The sequence below is a fragment of the Oncorhynchus masou genome, chromosome 2 (genome assembly GCF_036934945.1).
Source record: "Oncorhynchus masou masou isolate Uvic2021 chromosome 2, UVic_Omas_1.1, whole genome shotgun sequence".
NCBI classification, from domain to species: Eukaryota; Metazoa; Chordata; class Actinopteri; order Salmoniformes; family Salmonidae; genus Oncorhynchus; species Oncorhynchus masou.
In genome coordinates, this window is record NC_088213.1 from 38,150,320 (window position 1) to 38,168,348 (window position 18,029).

At 45.0% G+C, this 18,029-nt stretch overlaps 2 protein-coding genes across 2 annotated transcripts in view; both read left to right on the forward strand.

Annotated features, from left to right (window-relative positions):
* Positions 1 to 8,892, forward strand: part of LOC135504576 (adenine phosphoribosyltransferase-like) — a 47,275-nt gene extending 38,383 nt beyond the window's left edge. The window contains exons 7-8 of the mRNA XM_064923288.1: positions 7,879 to 8,001; positions 8,850 to 8,892. Coding sequence (XP_064779360.1) covers positions 7,879 to 7,935 — 57 coding nt within the window. The 3' untranslated portion in view covers positions 7,936 to 8,001; positions 8,850 to 8,892. The remainder of the gene's footprint in view (positions 1 to 7,878; positions 8,002 to 8,849) is intronic.
* The window catches only part of LOC135552033 (piezo-type mechanosensitive ion channel component 1-like), a 36,967-nt gene continuing 27,814 nt past the window's right edge, over positions 8,877 to 18,029 (forward strand). Inside the window, 2 exon segments of the mRNA XM_064983399.1 lie at positions 8,877 to 8,892; positions 9,199 to 9,220. Coding sequence (XP_064839471.1) covers positions 8,877 to 8,892; positions 9,199 to 9,220 — 38 coding nt within the window.

Below are 18,029 nucleotides of genomic sequence, written 5' to 3' on the forward strand. Positions count from 1 at the left end.
TGGTGATAAGGTCTACAGTGAACCAGACCCCGTTTCTGCCGACTCTGGGAAAATAAAGCACGCTTATTATAGATAATTAAAACAGTTGAATTCTCCCATTCTCTCTCTTTTGTTCTTTTTATCCCCCATCAATGAAAGGATGGGAGATTATATCAACAAGCTGTGTTTAATACTATTCTGTCTCCGTGCTGTTAGGGTCAATAACCCATGTTTCTTTTAGAGTTGAAAAGGAGGGAAATCTGAGCATGATAAACTGTGTGGGGTCACATGACTGTTCCTGGGGGAACTGAATATGTGTAAATGGTGAGAGGTTTATTTCAGTGGAACTCGCTGGTGGAGATGATTCCCTGTAGGAAAATCCCAGAGTCTGCCAGCCTCTATAAAATAAAGCCTGACAGAGAATAGGATTAACGGTTTTAATGAAAACCATATTGAATCGTTCCCTGCCTCCAATTATCAGCACATTTCTTGGTCCGGGCCGCCATGGGAGGACCAGATGCATTTAAGAAAGGGGGCAGATGGATGAACCAGGAGGATTCTGGAGACGTCAAGCAGAAACGACCCCTTCACCTCACCTCGCCTCACCTCCACATGCTCCTCCTTTCCAGGGAAAATGTTATCTCACCCTCCGTGAATGTGGTGGAGCATGGGGGCATGTTAGGGTTGAGAGTAGCCATGGTCACAATTTCCTCTGTGGTTAAAGGAGCCGTCTTATGTCATACTGCCCTGAGAGCTGACCTGGTTACAGACGCTCTGGCCTGTCTAGAAGGAAGCTATGACTGTTACCGGGGACTGAGAGGAAGACAGAGAGGAAGCTTATTCCAAATGCGTTACAATTAATACAGGCTACCACATGCATGTGCACTCCTGCTTTCCCCGTTTGTGTCATTGTATCGATCCCATATTGTTGTCATTCGTTCATTAACGTAAGCTAAGACTCAATTAAGTGGATCTCACCAACTGTATTGCCCATAAGGGATGGTATCATTGGATTAACAGTCCCTTTCAGCTCCTCCCCAGCCCAAATACACATCACCTGATACACCGTGTTTGACATTCCCTTCAAAAGACTATTTTCCATTGCTTGCTCCCTATTATCTAAATCCCTCATATTGTACAATCTGGACACACTGTCGTTTCCCCAGAGCTGATAAGTAAAAGGACAAATATTGAACACCTGTCTGGAGCCTGCTGGGTTACACTGTTCCCAACATAGGAAACATACAGGGGATTTATTCACTGGTATTCAGGTCTGACGCTCGCAGGGTGATGCGTCAAATCTCCTCCCCTGTGTATTCTATTCACACCTGCTGGGGCTTTACAACGTCCCTTCCTGAGGCACCTCTGTCGAGACATCGCCCATATCCACAGCTTTCATGTCCCCGGGGTAACAGCAGTTTGAGACATGGAGGGTTGAATGTCCCCTCTGGTTTTTGTTTTGTGTGTCATTTGTTGAGGAAGGCGTCATGTGGCTTTCAAAGGCCCAAAAGTCCAACTGTCACAGACTGTCATGCTGATAAATGAGGGCTTGTGAGGGAAATGCACACCAGGCCAGGCCTCCCTACATGAGTACTCAAAGCCGACCACAGCTTAAACTGGGCAGAGAAAAAACTTAGGGAAGGGCCGTAAATGCCGTTGACAACTAGTTTGCAGGTGATTTCAGATGATTTCTGTTCCAATTCTGATATATTGGACAGGACAGCTGTCTGTTCTCAGACAAATATGAGTCCACTATTTGTCATTTTCCCCTATGGAGAAATGGAGCAGGTTTAGCCATTGAAAATAGAGCCCAGCATTTTGAATAATGAGAGAGAACTAGCATCAGTATGTAAGGTATCTGTCCACTGCCACATGGGACAAAATGATCTACTGCTAGTGTGCACTGAAAAGAGACATATTTCATCACGAACCATGTCAACCTGTAAATCATTTTAATAATGAAAACAAATTACAACACTATCTTCATTAATTGACATGTAAAGTACACCTACAAACATATTGGCTATATTATGGATATTTGCCCAGCTTGACCCTTACTTTCCTTTACCGGCTAGGCAGTGGAGGCTGCTGAGGGGAGGACGGCTCATAATAATGACTGGAATGGAATGGTTTTCATCTGTTTAATACTATTCCATTCACTTCATTCCAGCCATTACACTCGATTCAAGACATTATTATGAGCCATCCTCCCCTCAGCAGCCTCTGCTGCTGGGAGTTATGTGGGAGGCAGGGTTGCGGTCAATTCCATTTCAATTCCAGTTGTCTTTAATGCTTTTCAATGAGGAACATTTGGAATTGAAATGGAATTGACCCCAACCCTGGTGGGAGGAGTGAGGGCCGGTGGACCCCGGTTTGGTTGTTTCTCCTGGTTTGATTAGTGCCCTGAGAGTGAGAGGCCATGGGGCCAGAGAGGAGCTTTTCCCAGAGGCATGCCTGCTATGTGCCCTCCGCTCCTCTGCCCCCAACAGGAACTGGGATTCCACACACCACTGTTATTTCAGCAGTCTTCTTACGCAAACGCCAGCTTTTCTCACACCAACGCAGCACTGCGACAGGACAGGATGCCAGAGAACAGCCCAGATAAGCATAGGCAGCAGGACATGGTGTAAGATCCAAACATGTAATGCAAACAAGAAAACAGAAATGTCGGTGTTGTCAGTCATTTTTGTTTACTATCGGGTAGCTGTTTCTCCGGGTAGCTGATTATTGTTGCTGATTGGTAGAGGTTTTTAAACAAATGTAGCTTAGTGTAATGAGTTTACACACATAGAACATGTGAATGAGATCCCTCTAGTAAGCAGATCAACTAGCAGAGTGAGTGTGTTGTCTCACTCTAATATTTTAGCAGTACCGTACGGGTGGTGTAGGCCAGAGATGCAGTGTGTACCGTACGGGTGGTGTAGGCCAGAGATGCAGTGTGTACCGTACGGGTGGTGTAGGCCAGAGATGTAGTGTGTACCGTACGGGTGGTGTAGGCCAGAGATGCAGAGTGTACCGTTGTTACGCACGCCTCTATGAAGAGGGAACGCAACACCCTGCTACAACTAAACTCTCCATGAAGTGAAAAAAGGTATGGACTGTAGGTGCAAGAAAGAATGACAACAGGCAGAATGTGGTACCGTTTACCAGTACTTTATTCCTTCACACGGTAATATGGGGAAAAGGGGCTGGATGGAACCAAAGCAAAGAAAGTAAATCTCAAAGCCCCCCCTCTCCTATCTTACCTGCCTACCCACTACTTACCTAATTTAGCACCACCTGGTGCCCTAACCAAAATACAAGGGGGTGGTCCGCCCAGGTCTTACCTAGTGTGCCTAGACAGCGAATATGCTACGGGTATATGTAAGCCCGCGGGCCTCTTGCCTATGCACTCCCTAGGTGCCTTCCCCTTCCCCCCTGGGAACAAATGAAACAGAATATTAAACAATTTCACAAACAAACTAAGAAACAAAGGACATCAAATAAGCTCTATCTGAGCAACAAACTCACAAAACATACCAACTCTCAGCCCAGCAAAATCTCCAGCAAAATCTCTCTAGCAAAATCTCTGCAATGACCTCCCAGCAAATCTCTCCCTCCTGAACAGAACACTGGCATTTATATAACTTCAGAATGAATGGATAATTGGAGACAGCTGCGTCTTGACGAGGGGGCGGGGTCAGCTCTCCAATTAGCCATGGAGTCGACCAATCAGCTGCTTGAGGGATTTCAGGAAGCCATTTCCTGAAATAAACACATGCAAATACGCAAACTACAACACATAAACTGGGGAACGTAACAACCGTACGGGTGGTGTAGGCCAGAGATGCAGTGTGTACCGTACGGGTGGTGTAGGCCAGAGATGCAGTGTGTACCGTACGGGTGGTGTAGGCCAGAGATGCAGTGTGTACCGTACGGGTGGTGTAGGCCAGAGATGCAGTGTGTACCGTACGGGTGGTGTAGGCCAGAGATGCAGTGTGTACCGTACGGGTGGTGTAGGCCAGAGATGCAGTGTGTGTGTTTCCAGTCAGTGGATGGTGTTAGGAATTGAAAACCGGTCAAGGTGTGGAGAAATGCACGAAGCAAAATACAAGGCGAAAAACTTCTATGTTTAAAGGTTTAATAGACAGACAACCGGACGGACGGACAGAGACAAATAGACATGCATAGATATAGGAAGTCATTACTTTGAGAGTTTCACAGCAAATCTCTCACCCTCCAGAGGGGAGGGCATACCTAAATACTATTGCCTTATCTCTGCGTTGTTTCACACTTCCGTGTCTGGTGCCAAAGCATTAAATCAAGGCTGAGACCTTGGGGTTGAATAGACTATACAATTGAAACGTCTTAATCGCTTAAGGACACCTATGGCTGATTTTATGGCTCAAGGGCCCAGATAGCAGTTACTTAGTCCTGCTTTACGGTGACCTCTAGAATTAGAGAGGGTACCTAAAGGCCAAATTCCATTAGGGAATAATCATCAGAAAAGAACAGGCCTACAGTGCCCTCATTTAAACCGCAACGCCCTCTGTACCCTGAACTGTTGTGTCCGGAGGCTGGCCCCGCAGACTTCTCTACACAACAGCCCTGTTTACACTGGCCATCTAAACCAGCTTTTTATGATGTGCTGGAAAAAAATAAGCCATTATATCTGAGGTCCTCTTTTTTGAAATCTCCCCCTTTTACAAATTAGGTCAATGCAATTAAAGAAAATACATTGTTTTTTTGTGTGAATTAAAACAAACACAGCACAGTATTACTCAGAGTGCCTGGCAGGAGTCGACTCATTTCTCAGGGATGAAACTCAATTAGGTTCTGTTTTTCCGACTTGTAACTATTATTCCCATCTCCCTTCAGTCTAAATCGTGTACAGGAATAAATCAACCCAACAGCTGCAGGATAACCTCCAGACCAAACTGTGAAAGTTGTGTGGCTGTTTAGCGGCCTGAGAATTAAACATAATACCCTGCTCTTTTAACATGCACAGTTATTCTTTCCACTCTAACCCGGGCCCAGGAACCCTGTTGCACCCCTCCATGTTAGGTGCACTACAGTCACAAGACTTGTTAGAACATTGTTCAGAGTTACTCTCGTAAATGTTAGAATTCCTCCAAATGACCCTGTTTCATGGAAAATCCAGTAATGTCACCCCAGATTGCAGGTTTTAGTTGAGGTTATGACGCATACAGCACCAGGGCGAGTGGGGAAGGAGGGCGCCCGTTGAAACCTTCTTTTTTAAGGAAGTCACCAGAGCAAATTTCTGCCTGTCTCTGAAAATATTATCTAGAAAAGGCGAACAGGTCCTGCAATTCACTGAGTTTGGGTTTGATCTCCCTGTAGTGAACTACACTACCCAGTGGCCTCTGCTCACCTCTGACTTTCACCTAGAACACTGCTACTCCCACTCAGATCCAAAACCAGACCTTCTCAGATAGTGAACTATCTGACGAGACATGATGAGGCAATGATTGCAATGGCTGTCATGTCATGCTCCCGAGTGGCGCAGCGGTCTAAGGCACTGCATCTCTAGTGCAAGAGGCGACACTACAGTCCCTGTTTGAATCCAGGCTAATCACATCCGGCCGTGATTGGGAGTCCCATAGGGAAGCACACAATTGGCCCAGCGTCATCCGGATTTGGCCTGTGTAGGCCTTCATTGTAAATAAGAATTTGTTCTTAACTGACTTGCCTAGTTAAATAAAGGTTATATAAATAAAATACATTTAAAACCAATCCCTGGTGTGAAGGTGGATGTGATTTTAATATAATGTTTGTGTTATGTGTTGGTAGTACTTAGGCATAGCGATTGCAGGTCTCAGATGTCGTTTCCACATTGGTGGCTGTGCTGGTCTCTCCTCAGAGAGATCTCCATCATATGAAACCTGCTCTGGAAAGAATGCTCTGGTTCCCTGTGAGGAGCTGTCTCCCTCTGGCCTTGTATTAAGACACTGGAATGCACCTCCACATTCCATTCCTACTTTATCTCTTGGAATAGGAAACTATCCCAAAACTTCGATTACGGCGCAGATTACTTAGTGTTGTGCAATGACAGTGTAAATACAGGTAGGTGGGTCTAGACGTGCATATTGTTTAGATGTTTTAGAGGTCATGTTACTCTAGCTGACGGTCCTGAGTAATGTAACGTAGGAATGTAGTTGATGGACAGCTTCATGACGACCCTGGAAAGAACTATGATAGGTTATGCTTATAGCCCTTCAGGTCCTACAAGAGAGGGAAGGACTCAATAGCCTTCAACTATACTGTGACACAGGACACATGCTGGCGATTAGCAAGGCAGTTACAGAATTTGTTTTGGAGTTGAGCTTTAAAGAGACTGTCCATGTAATGGCAATGACATCATGATTTTCCAGTAGCAGGGGTAGAGAGCCAGGGGATTGAAGAGAGGGAAGACGGTGCAGTGAACTTAACTTAAAACACACACACACACACTTGGGGACAGATGAGCTTATGTGCAGGGGTTTGGGTTGCAGCGGTTGAGTAGAGCTGTCTGCAGTAAGTCAGGATGACCTCGTCCTCAACAGGTGGTCTTAGTTGTGTACAACGCCTCCCATATTATTTACTCCTCTCTTGGACAGGTCCCTTCTTTTCCAAAACACACACTGAGATGTTATTAGCATGTGTGGTTACAGTAGGCAGGCTGTGTGTGTGACATTTGATCAGCTCTGTCACGTCTCTCTCTTTTTCTTTCCATCTCATACATGGAAAGATAAACATGTCCAACACAGAGAGTGGCTGTGATGGATCTTGATCCAGCACAATTGGAAAGGGGGGGCATCTTAACCTTTTCACAAAGTTCACATCACTGAGTGGTGTGCGTGAAATCAAACGTGAATATGGTTGACTGTGCGTGAAATGATTTGAAAGGATGAGGCTCAGAAAGAAGGTCCATGGATAATCCTCTCTCACTGCTCTGGTGTGCTACCTCTAGCTAGCAATGCCACGTTGAATATGATCTAATCTTCAGGTTCAGTATTAGTCATAAATGTAAATTGGTGTTCGTGGAATAAACTTAAATCTGGGATCAGGGATAGGCCTGTAAATGCAGTACCTAGCCTCCTGTCTGCTGTAATTGAGGGGGTGGTAGAGCAGCACTGAGCCGTTAAACTGCCCTTTACCCTGCAGGCCACAGAGAAAAACAGCCCTATAAAACACAATCAAAGCCCTAAGCTCGTCCCTTAACACTGACTTGTAGCTGCTAATTTTTTGAGCCAGTCAACGCCTGTAAGGGAAAATCCCCCAGGATTCCACAGGGACCTGCAGCGTTCGTTCACTACACTGGGAGTTTGTGCCTGTCTTAACTGTGGCCTGTTTTACACCAGCTGGGAGCTGACAGCTTTATGAGGAGACCAATCAAAGCTGCCTCACACAAACCTTTGGCGAGGAGGGGATTCGGGGCGAGAGCGGGCAGGGGGGCATTTTATGGTCAGCAGCACAGTTCGGCACGGGCAGTACCTCCATGCCATCCACAGGCTTGATAATAGTCCAATGTTCCCATTTTGTTTAAAAACGGGCAATTAACTGTTACAAGCAATTCCTGCTTAGACTATAAACGTACTGCTGTGATTACTAGTGCCTCCATGGTCTCAGTATGTGTTCTGACTGGTGGAAAAAGGAAGCATCATTTGAAGGTGGGATGATGTTGAGGATGTTGAGTTCAGTCAGATCAGGACAGGTCCTTGGAAAACACTTCAACCCACACCCTCTATAATGACCCGCTGTCCTGTTCAAGCTCGGTTAGTACAGTGCACCCTGCTATTTCCTGAACCTATTTTACCTGAGGGATGGGAGGAACTGATTGTTATGTTATCCTCCCTTTCATATTCTACATGGTCCCCCCCCCATTCCCCTCCTCTAACTCCATCTCTCTCTTTTCTCCAGGACATACTGGACGCTTCATCAAGGCTCTGTTCTGCACCAGTCTCCTCTTCCTGCTAGCCCATGTCTCCTTCCAGATCTGCCTGTACACTATCCCTGACCTGGACCATGCGCTGGGAAACAACTGTGAGTTAATATAGACGTCTTTGACACAGGCCGTTCCATTGCCGTGTTTTCAGTCAGCATTTCTTAACAATGGCCCGTGCCATACATAAGGGGCTTGTTTAGGTTCAATCAAATCACTTAGACCTCGTGTCAAAGTCATCCCACGGAGGGCCGAGTGTCTGCGGGTTTTCGCTCCTCCCTTCCTCACTTGACTGATGAATTAAGGCCAGCGATTAGTAAGGAACTCCACTCACCTGTTGGTGTAGGTCTTAAAAACAAAAACAAAACAGCAGTCACTAGGCCTTGGAATGAGTTTGACACCCCTGACTTAGTCGAAAGAAACTCCATGAAATCATAGCCTCCACCTCTGACTTATTTTGACGCGTTAAGTCCAGCTCTCTTTACACTCAGTGGACTGCTCTGTCATTAGCCACCAGCGTGGAATGCTGTAAGGGATGCTTGTGAATGCACCATGCTTACAACCGTCCGACTGTAGAATATGTGGATTTTGTTTTGTGGTCTGCGCTTATTTTGGCCAACCCAAATAACTGTGTCCTCAAGGAGCTTTAATACCTCAAGCAGTGTTCTTTGATGTCATATTATTTGCTTCTCTGTGAGCTAGTCCACCATGCTGACTCCAGCTTCAGTCTGTCCATGCCTCCCAAACCCGTTCAAATACTGGCACGGTGGCTTACTCCCAGAGATACTGGGGGCTCATGGGAACATCTATGGTAGCTGTACGCTATGTTGTAGTTTTTCTGTAGAGTCTTTGCCTTGTATGACCCCCCCCCCCCCCTAAACAACACTCCGTGGTAGAGACAGAGTGGCCTGGGGAGAGCTGGTAGTCCTAACACTCTCTGTCTTTACAGGTAGTTTGTGGGAGACGCTATCGAGGCATGTCGGTGTATCCAGGTATGTGAGGAATATTTGGAAACAGCACATTGGGTCTGTGTATCTTGTCACTGAGGATCATGCCTCCCTGAACTGTGTGTGGAGATCATTTACTGTTATTTGCAGAATTCAGCCAATGTTCACTCTTACATCTCTTTTTGTTCTTTCTGTTTGTTCTTTGATCTTATGACTCACTGGTTGTGGTACATGTTATTGTTTATGTACCCTCTTTACTGTCTTTGTGTAAGTGTGTGAGAATGTAAACGTTGTAGTTCCTCGTTAGGTCTTTGATGACCTTTGACCTCTGCATGTGTCTCTTTCTTCTAGGCTGCCCCTGGATGACCGTGGGGTGTGGTGCGTCTGCTGACTCCTGACCTGGGGGTGTTTGTGATCTCCCTGGTTACCCTGGTGGTGTGTAACCGGCTGGTCAAGAAGAGAGATGACATCACTTTCCTGTCCGTAGCCTCTGACTCCACACAGGGGGTGAGTGGTTATTTACTCTATAGACACAGACTGGGCCTCACCACTATGCTGCTAATAATATGGGACATATGTGGGACATGCACACGCACACACATTTCTCATGCAAGTGCTAGGTAAAATACCCCAGGAACACTTATATCCAGTGCTACATTTCTCTCCATTTTGGACTGATTTGTTCCGGAACTTATTTGGCCAGATCTGGTATCTTTCGTGTCATGAAAAATTAATTGTCACTTTTTGCAATATAAAAATTTGAATAAAAGCCATCAAAGTTCATTCTAATTGCTTATTTGTTCATTCTCCTGCGCCCAGATAAAATGTGAAAAAGTAGATTAAGAGTTGATTTGGGTTGGGCCGGGCCGGGTTTATGGTTTGCGCAACACCGTAACCTATGTTTGAGACCAACGCATGGCTGTGTGAGAAGCGCGCCAGTATCTCTCACATAACTAGAATGAAATTCATTTTCCATGATCCCTCTCTGCTCTGATAGGCATGAACCTGCAACTGTCATCTCTCCAGCATTGCACTTCATGTATTTCCTTATTTAAAAAATATATATTTCACCTTTTTTTAACCAGGTAGGCAAGTTGAGAACAAGTTCTCATTTGCAACTGTGACCTGGCCAAGATTCAGCAAAGCAGTGCGACACAAACAACAATACAGAGTTACACATGGAATAAACAAACATACAGCCAATAATACAATAGAAAAAAAGAAAGTCTATATACAGTGTGTGCAAATAACGTCAGGAGGTAAGGCAATAAATAGGCCATAGTAGCGAAGTAATTAAAATTTAGCAGATGAACACTGGAGTGATACATGAGCAGATGATGATGTGCAAGTAGAGATACTGGTGTGCAAAAGAGCAGAAAAGTAAATAAAAACAATATTTATTTATTTATTTATTTCACCTTTATTTAACCAGGTAGGCAAGTTGAGAACAAGTTCTCATTTACAATTGTGACCTGGCCAGGATAAAGCAAAGCAGTTTGACACATACAACGCCACAGAGTTACACATGGAGTAAAACAAACATACAGTCAATAATACAGTATAAACAAGTCTATATACGATGTGAGCAAATGAGGTGAGATAAGGGAGGTAAAGGCAAAAAAGTCCATGGTGGCAAAGTAAATACAATATAGCAAGTAAAACACTGGAATGGTAGATTTGCAATGGAAGAATGTGCAAAGTAGAAATAAAAATAATGGGGTGCAAAGTAGCAAAATAAATAAATTAATTAAATACAGTAGGGAAAGAGGTAGTTATTGGTGGGCTATGTACAGGTGCAGTAATCTGTGAGCTGCTCTGACAGTTGGTGCTTAAAGCTAGTGAGGGAGATAAGTGTTTCCAGTTTCAGAGATTTTTGTAGTTCGTTCCAGTCATTGGCAGCAGAGAACTGGAAGGAGAGGCGGCCAAAGAAAGAATTGGTTTTGGGGGTGACTAGAGAGATATACCTGCTGGAGCGTGTGCTACAGGAGGGAGATGCTATGGTGACCAGCGAGCTGGGATAAGGGGGGACTTTACCTAGCAGGGTCTTGTAGATGACATGGAGCCAGTGAGTTTGGCGACGAGTATGAAGCGAGGGCCAGCCAACGAGAGCGTACCGGTCGCAATGGTGGGTAGTATATGGGGCTTTGGTGACAAAACGGATGGCACTGGGATAGACTGCATCCAATTTGTTGAGTAGAGTATTGGAAGCTATTTTGTAGATGACATCGCCAAAGTCGAGGATAGGTAGGATAGTCAGTTTTACTAGGGTAAGTTTGGCAGCGTGAGTGAAGGAGGCTTTGTTGTGAAATAGAAAGCCGATTCTAGATTTGATTTTGGATTGGAGATGCTTAATATGAGTCTGGAAGGAGAGTTTACAGTCTAGCCAGACATCTAGGTATTTATAGTTGTCCACATATTCTAGGTCAGAACCATCCAGGGTAGTGATGCTAGTCGGGCAGGCGGGTGCCGGCAGCGAATGGTTGAAAAGCATGCATTTGGTTATACTAGAATTTTACAGCAGTTGGAGGCCACGGAAGGTGTGTTGCATGGCATTGAAGCTCGTTTAGAGGTTAGTTAACACAGTGTCCAAAGAAGGGCCAGATGTATACAGAATGGTGTCGTCTGCGTAGAGGTAGATCAGGGAATCACCCTCAGCAAGAGCGACATCATTGATATCTACAGAGAAAAGAGTCGGCCCGAGAATTGAACCCTGTGGTACCCCCATAGAGACTGCCAGAGGTCAGGACAACAGGCCCTCCGATAGAACAAATAAATGAAACCATTCAGATTAGCCTACTACACCATGAGAAGGCCTATCATTTAGCCACAGATGATCAATAGCTTCTTTTTAAAAATAGCCTAGCTGTGGATTGTAGTCCAATAACCTAACAAGGAATAACCTACAGTAGGAACGCTACATTCCTATGCAATATTTAAAATACAATCGAGGGAAAATACAGGTTGGAAAACAAATTTCTCCTGCTGAGAAGAGAAGACTATGGTGTCGTCTACCAAAAGATTTGATCAACTTCCAAATATTGTTTTACAAAAGAGAAAGAGATGCTTTTGGCACGACTGCATCAGCGAGTGAGTTCCGCATCATTGGGTGAGTCAGTGAGAACCATTTTAAGGACTATAATTTCCACCTCGATGCGTCTCCACACCTAATGGCTATTGCTGGATTCAAGACAAGGTCGTTTTTATTTATCTCAGTTTGTCCGTATCAAAGTAGCCTGCCATTTCGATCATTTGTGCAGTATTAAAAAATATTCCGCCAAAGTCTCCAGTCATGTAAAATGACCTAGAATTGCATGAAATGCGTTTATAAAAGTCCCACAAAAATGTCCCATGTGTGCAACTTCTGTAAGTGCCTCTACTCTACTGCTCGATGCCACTATGCAAATGTGATGATATGCATGCAATGCTTTATTATAAGTGTGATTTCTTTTCATACGTTCCGGTATCTCGTCACACTCTTCCCGCGCTCACTTTTTGGTCCGGCTCCTCCCGATTGACAAATTAAGCACTCCTTATATGGTAATACTCCGAGCCATATATAGAGTAGTGGCAATGGTCTTGCGCTGCGAATCAGTGAGTCACAAATAATAGGCAGTGTTCCTGGCTTCCACCACTCAGGAAATGGAAGTGGTTGAGTCACTGCTGCATGGGCTGCTACATATAATGGAACTTTAGAACGGTGCATTCTAATGGAACGTTATGGCACCCAATGTCTTGTCTCTGATTATAGAGGAGGGTTATGGCTGAGGTCAGTGCTGGAATGAATGTCTGAGCTGGGCTGGCCATGTCCGCGCTTGCCTCAAGCCCTTCCACACTGTTTATATTAATTTCATGTTTTGTGCACAACCGTTTCTTAAATGAAAGAATTCTTGAGTAACAAACAAATTTGTGTATAATTACTTCCCTTTAAACATATTTCAAAATTGCAGATTATATAGGACATCACATTCAGAATATTCACAGAAGACGCACAGCGGTATGCTGATAGCACTGTTGCGCAATCACTGCTGGTAAGAGAGAGATTATTATTCTCTGTATCTTGTGGTGAAACAGTGTTGTGGTATGCTACAGTAGTTTAGTGTTACTGCTCTCTGGTGTGTTAGTGTTTGTTGTGGTGTTACTGGAGCAGAGAGAGACACAGGGAGGTAATGGGGAGTTTCCCTCAGACCTGGTGCTGGTGACAGAGGTAGGTATTGTTCCACCAGCTAAGTTAGTTTCCTGCTCTGCTCCACAATGTGGGAGGCTAGCCCATCCTCAGCCTGCCTGGGAAAGAGAGGTGCTCCCTAGACGTAATGCTGCCTCCAACGCATGGGCCTCTCTCTCACTCTCTCTCTCTCTCTCTCACACACACACACACACACACACACACACACACACACACACACACACACACACACACACACACACACACACACACACACACACACACTCACTGACGTTTCACCAGCCAGTCTATTAGTGGAAGCTTTTCTCTTCCATTTTCATTGTCGCCGACAGTCTCGGCTGCTCTTCACTCTCCAGACTACGTTCTACTTTCAATCTAGTTTTTTTCTCTCCCTCTTTTCGTTCTTTCTGTTGCCTTGTGCCATCCGAACACACTCCCTGTACAGCTGCCCGGAGCAACAGTTTTCTACTCCTGTCGTAGCCAGGGCAACCATCCAAACAAACACAGCCTGCCCCAATCTGTGTCAGAAAATGAAAAAAGGGCCATGACTCGATCAATGATCAAACGCAACCAAACTGCTGTTGAGCCTCTTGTCCACTCTCTATTACATTGCTTCAGAAGTGCTGTGCTGATTGAGGGAGCACTCTGAAGATTGATTGCCATGTGTTGACTGGGTGACAGGGGTTGCCCCTCTGCTCTGCTCAGACAATACGTCGTTCAGACAGACGACCACTAGAGCCCTGCCATCGGGTGCACTGCAGTTCTCCCTGACTGTGCAGTACACTCAACACCAGTTGAGCAGCGCTCTCTTCTCCCACGCGCCCACTTTCAGACCTGCACACACATCAAAAACAACATTCTCACAACATCTCTGTGATGTTGCTGTAACGTTCCGACCGCAACATTCTGCTTCTGTTCCTGTGTTTGGGAATGAGCGGCTGCCTCCAGCCAGAGAGGCTTAGACAATGGTCTTTGATGTGGAAGGGAAACGGGAGACTGTGTTTGTGAAGTGGGCAGTTTAGTCACATCCTTTAACACATACAGTATACCTCACCCCACCCTCTCATCATACGGCGTTCACTCTCCCTCTGGCTCCCATGGTTTCACTCAGAACTACATCTAGGGGAGGACAGGGGAGTCAGCAGTGGTTTGTTAGTAACATAAACATTCCTGTCTTATTTTGTAGAGGAGGATTAGTCTTCATGAAAACTCCATGTGCAGCTCCAGAAACAGAATCACATTTGGTTATGCACGTGGCTAACCCTTGACCCTGTCCCCCCTGCTGATCCAGGGTGTATGGGAGGGATGTCGTGCGGGTGACAGGTTGGTATGAGGGATGGTGCAGTTAAGGGATGATGTACTGTATGTGTGAGGAATGCCACCCCTCTTAGCCCACCCTAAGCAGGATTCCTCAGTGATGAGACTCCCGTGGTCAGCGGTTGACTTCACACGCTGGGGGTGTCAACGACTCCCCTGGAACAGGTCACACTGAGAGGAGGCTGGAGTCATGAAGGACAGGCAGTCATCAGAGCAGCAGCATAGACCGCAGAGGAGCCACTGGACAGTCAGGAAAAGAGAGGGGACATGATGGAGGGAAATAGGGAGGGGTGTGAGGGAAAGAGAGGGAGAGTATAACAGATGGAGAGGGTGTATTAGGGAGATGGAGCGTGATGAGAGTGATGTTGATGATGGTCTCTTGGGAGGAATCCTAGATGAAGGAATGTTCTGGGTGCTTGACCGTTCTGCCTCCTAGCAATACTTCTCTCACAAGTCCTCATTAGAAGGTTAGAGAGGCGCCTGAAAGAAGGGAATAGTTAGTGAGAGGCAAGCATCTGTCTAGAGATACTTCTGGTCATAGGATGAGATAGGAAAAGCGGTATTAATGAAACATGAGGGAGAGTGGGGAGAGAGAGGCCTACTTTCCTTGTGTCTGTCTTTTGATCATTCTACCACTGAACAGTCAGCAGCACACAGACTAACCCAAGCGCTCTAGGTTAAACAGAAGACTACAGGAACTCCAGGTAGTTGGAATCCCACACACACAGACACACACACACACCACGCACTCTGCCTCTTATACAGTATTCCATCGTCGAGAATAATGTTGCTGATGCTTAAGATAATGCATTTTTGGTCATGGAAAGTTGTAGATAGCTATCTAGTGTACTATCTAGAACCTTAAACGGTTCTTCAGCTGTCCCCATAGGAGAACCCTTAGTAGAACCCTTTTTGGTTCCACGTTAAACCCTTTCCAAAAATGGTTCTACGTGGAACCAAAAATGTTTCTCCTCTGGGTACAACCAAATAACCCTTTTTTCTATGAGTGTATGAGCACACTGGGTAACTGGTAGTTGAGATGTGTTTTGGTGCAGGTGTTTGTCAGGGAGTTTCCCCTTTCCTTTATTCCACACATCAATAGTTATCTTCCTCTTGCCAGACTCAAACAGACACATAAAACAGCATTATAAACTCTCTCCCACTGCCTGTTATTCTATTCGGGAGTGTAACGGGGTGAGACGGCCAGCCGGTGGCTGGTTGTCTCATGCCAGCCAAGTTAACCAGTGAGAACCTTAAGATAGCAGCATTTAATGAAACCAAACACAACAACCCAGCCCAGAGTCTAAGGGGGATAATTAAAAATTGCATTAGGACTTTACATTTAATTCATTCGGAGAAAGAAAGAAAGAAAATCAGGTTATGAAGCATTTAAAAAAATATATATATATATATATTCGCTACCGGTCCAAAGTTTTAGAACACCTACTCATTCAATGGTTTTTCTTTATTTTGACTATTTTCTACATTGCAGAATAATAGTGAAGACTATGACCGCAGACTAAGACTATCAAAACTATGAAATAACACATATGGAATCATGTAGTAACCAAAAAATTGTTAAACAAATCAAAATACATTTTATATTTGAGATTCTTCAAATAGCCATCCTTTGCCTTGATGCCCAGCTTTGCACACTCTTGGCATTCTCTCAACCAGCTTCACCTGGAATGCTTCTCCAACAGTCTTGAAGGAGTTCCCACATATGCTGAGCACTTGTTGGCTGCTTTTCCTTCACTCTGCAGTTCGACTCCTCCCAAACCATCTCAATTTGGTTGAGGTTGGAGGATTGCGGAGGCCAGGTCATCTGATGCAGAACTCCATCACTCTCCTTCTTGGTAAAATAGCCCTTACACAGCCTGGAGGTGTGTTGTGTCATTGTCTTGTTAAAAAACAAATGATAGTCACACTAAGCCCAAACCAGATGGGATGGCGTATCGCTGCAGAATGCTGTGGTAGACATGCTGGTTAAGTGTGCCTTGAAATCTAAATAAATCACAGACAGTGACACCAGAAAAACACTCCTACACCACAACACCTCCTCCTCCATGCTTCACGGTGGGAAATACACATGCGAGATCATCCATTCACCCACACCGCGTCTCACAAAAACACGGCAGTTGGAACCAAAAATCTCCAATTTGGACTCCAGACCAAAGGACAAATTTCCACTGGTCTAATGTCCTTGCTCATGCATCTTGTCCCAAGCAAGCCTCTTCTTCTTATTGGTGTCCTTTAGTAGTGGTTTCTTTGCAGCAATTCGTCCATGAAGGCCTGATTCACACAGTCTCCTCTGAACAGTTGATGTTGCGATGTGTCTGTTACTTGAACTCTGTGAAGCATTTATTTTGGCTGCAATTTCTGAGGCTGGTAACTCTAATGAACTTATCCTCTGCAGCAGGTAACTCTGGGTCTTCCTTTCCTGTGGCGGTCCTCATGAGAGCCAGTTTCATCATAGAGCTTGATGGTTTTGCGACTGCACTTGAAGAAACTTTCAAAGTTCTTGAAATGTTTTGTATTGACTGACCTTCATGTCTTAAAGTAATTATGGACTGTCATTTCTCTTTGCTTATTTGAGCTGTTCTTGCCATAATATGGACTTGGTCTTTTACCAAATAGGGCTATCTTCTGGACCCCTACTTTGTCACAACACAACTTATTGGCTCAAATGAATTAAGAAAGAAAGAAATACCACAAATTAACTTTTAAGAAGGCACAACTTTTAATTGAAATGCATTTCAGGTGACTACCTCATGAAGCTGTTTGAGAGAATGCCAAGAGTATGCAAAGCTGTCATCAAGGCGAAGGGTGGCTATTTGAAGAATCTCAAAAATAAAATATATTTTGATTTGTTTAACACTTTTTTGGTTAATACAGGATTCCATGATTCCGTGTTATTTCATAGTGTTGATGTCTTCAGTATTATTCAACAATGTGGAAAATGGTAAAAAAGAAAGAAAAACCCTTGAATGAGTTGTGTTCTAAAACTTTTGTCCGGTAGCGTATTTTCTTTGTGTCTTTAAAAAGAATTGTAGCCCTTTTTCATGATATCAAATTGGTAGTTACAGTCCTGTCGCATCGCTGCAACTCCCGTACGGACTCGGGAGAGGCCAAGGTCGAGAGCAGTGTGTCCTCTGAAACACAACCCAGCCAAGTCGCACTGCTTCTTGACACAACGCCCGTTAAACCCGGAAGCCAGCCGCACCAATGTGTCGGAGGAAACACTGTACACCTGGCAACCTTGACAGCGTGCATTGTGCCTGGCCCGCCACAGGAGTCACTAGTGCGCGATGGGACAGGCCAAACCTTCCCCTAACCCAGAATACGCTGGGCCAATGGCTGGCAGCAGCAGAGCCTGGACTCGAACCAGGCTCTCTAGTGTCACAGCTAGCACTGTGATGCAATGTCTTAGACCACTGCACCACTCGGGAGGCTGGAAAAATCTTTTTCATTTATCTTTTCAAGTGTCTTTCTAACCTTTTTATAGTGTCACGTTACCCCAACCTCTTGTGACCTATGGAATAAGTCCTGGTGTCCTGAACTGTAGTCAATGACACAGAATCTTATGGAGCAGATAAATACCATGTTTGAGACTCTTCCCTCTGGTTGGTTGGTTGGTGGGTGGGTGAGTTTTTGTATTGCATCTGTTTATGACCCTCATGAT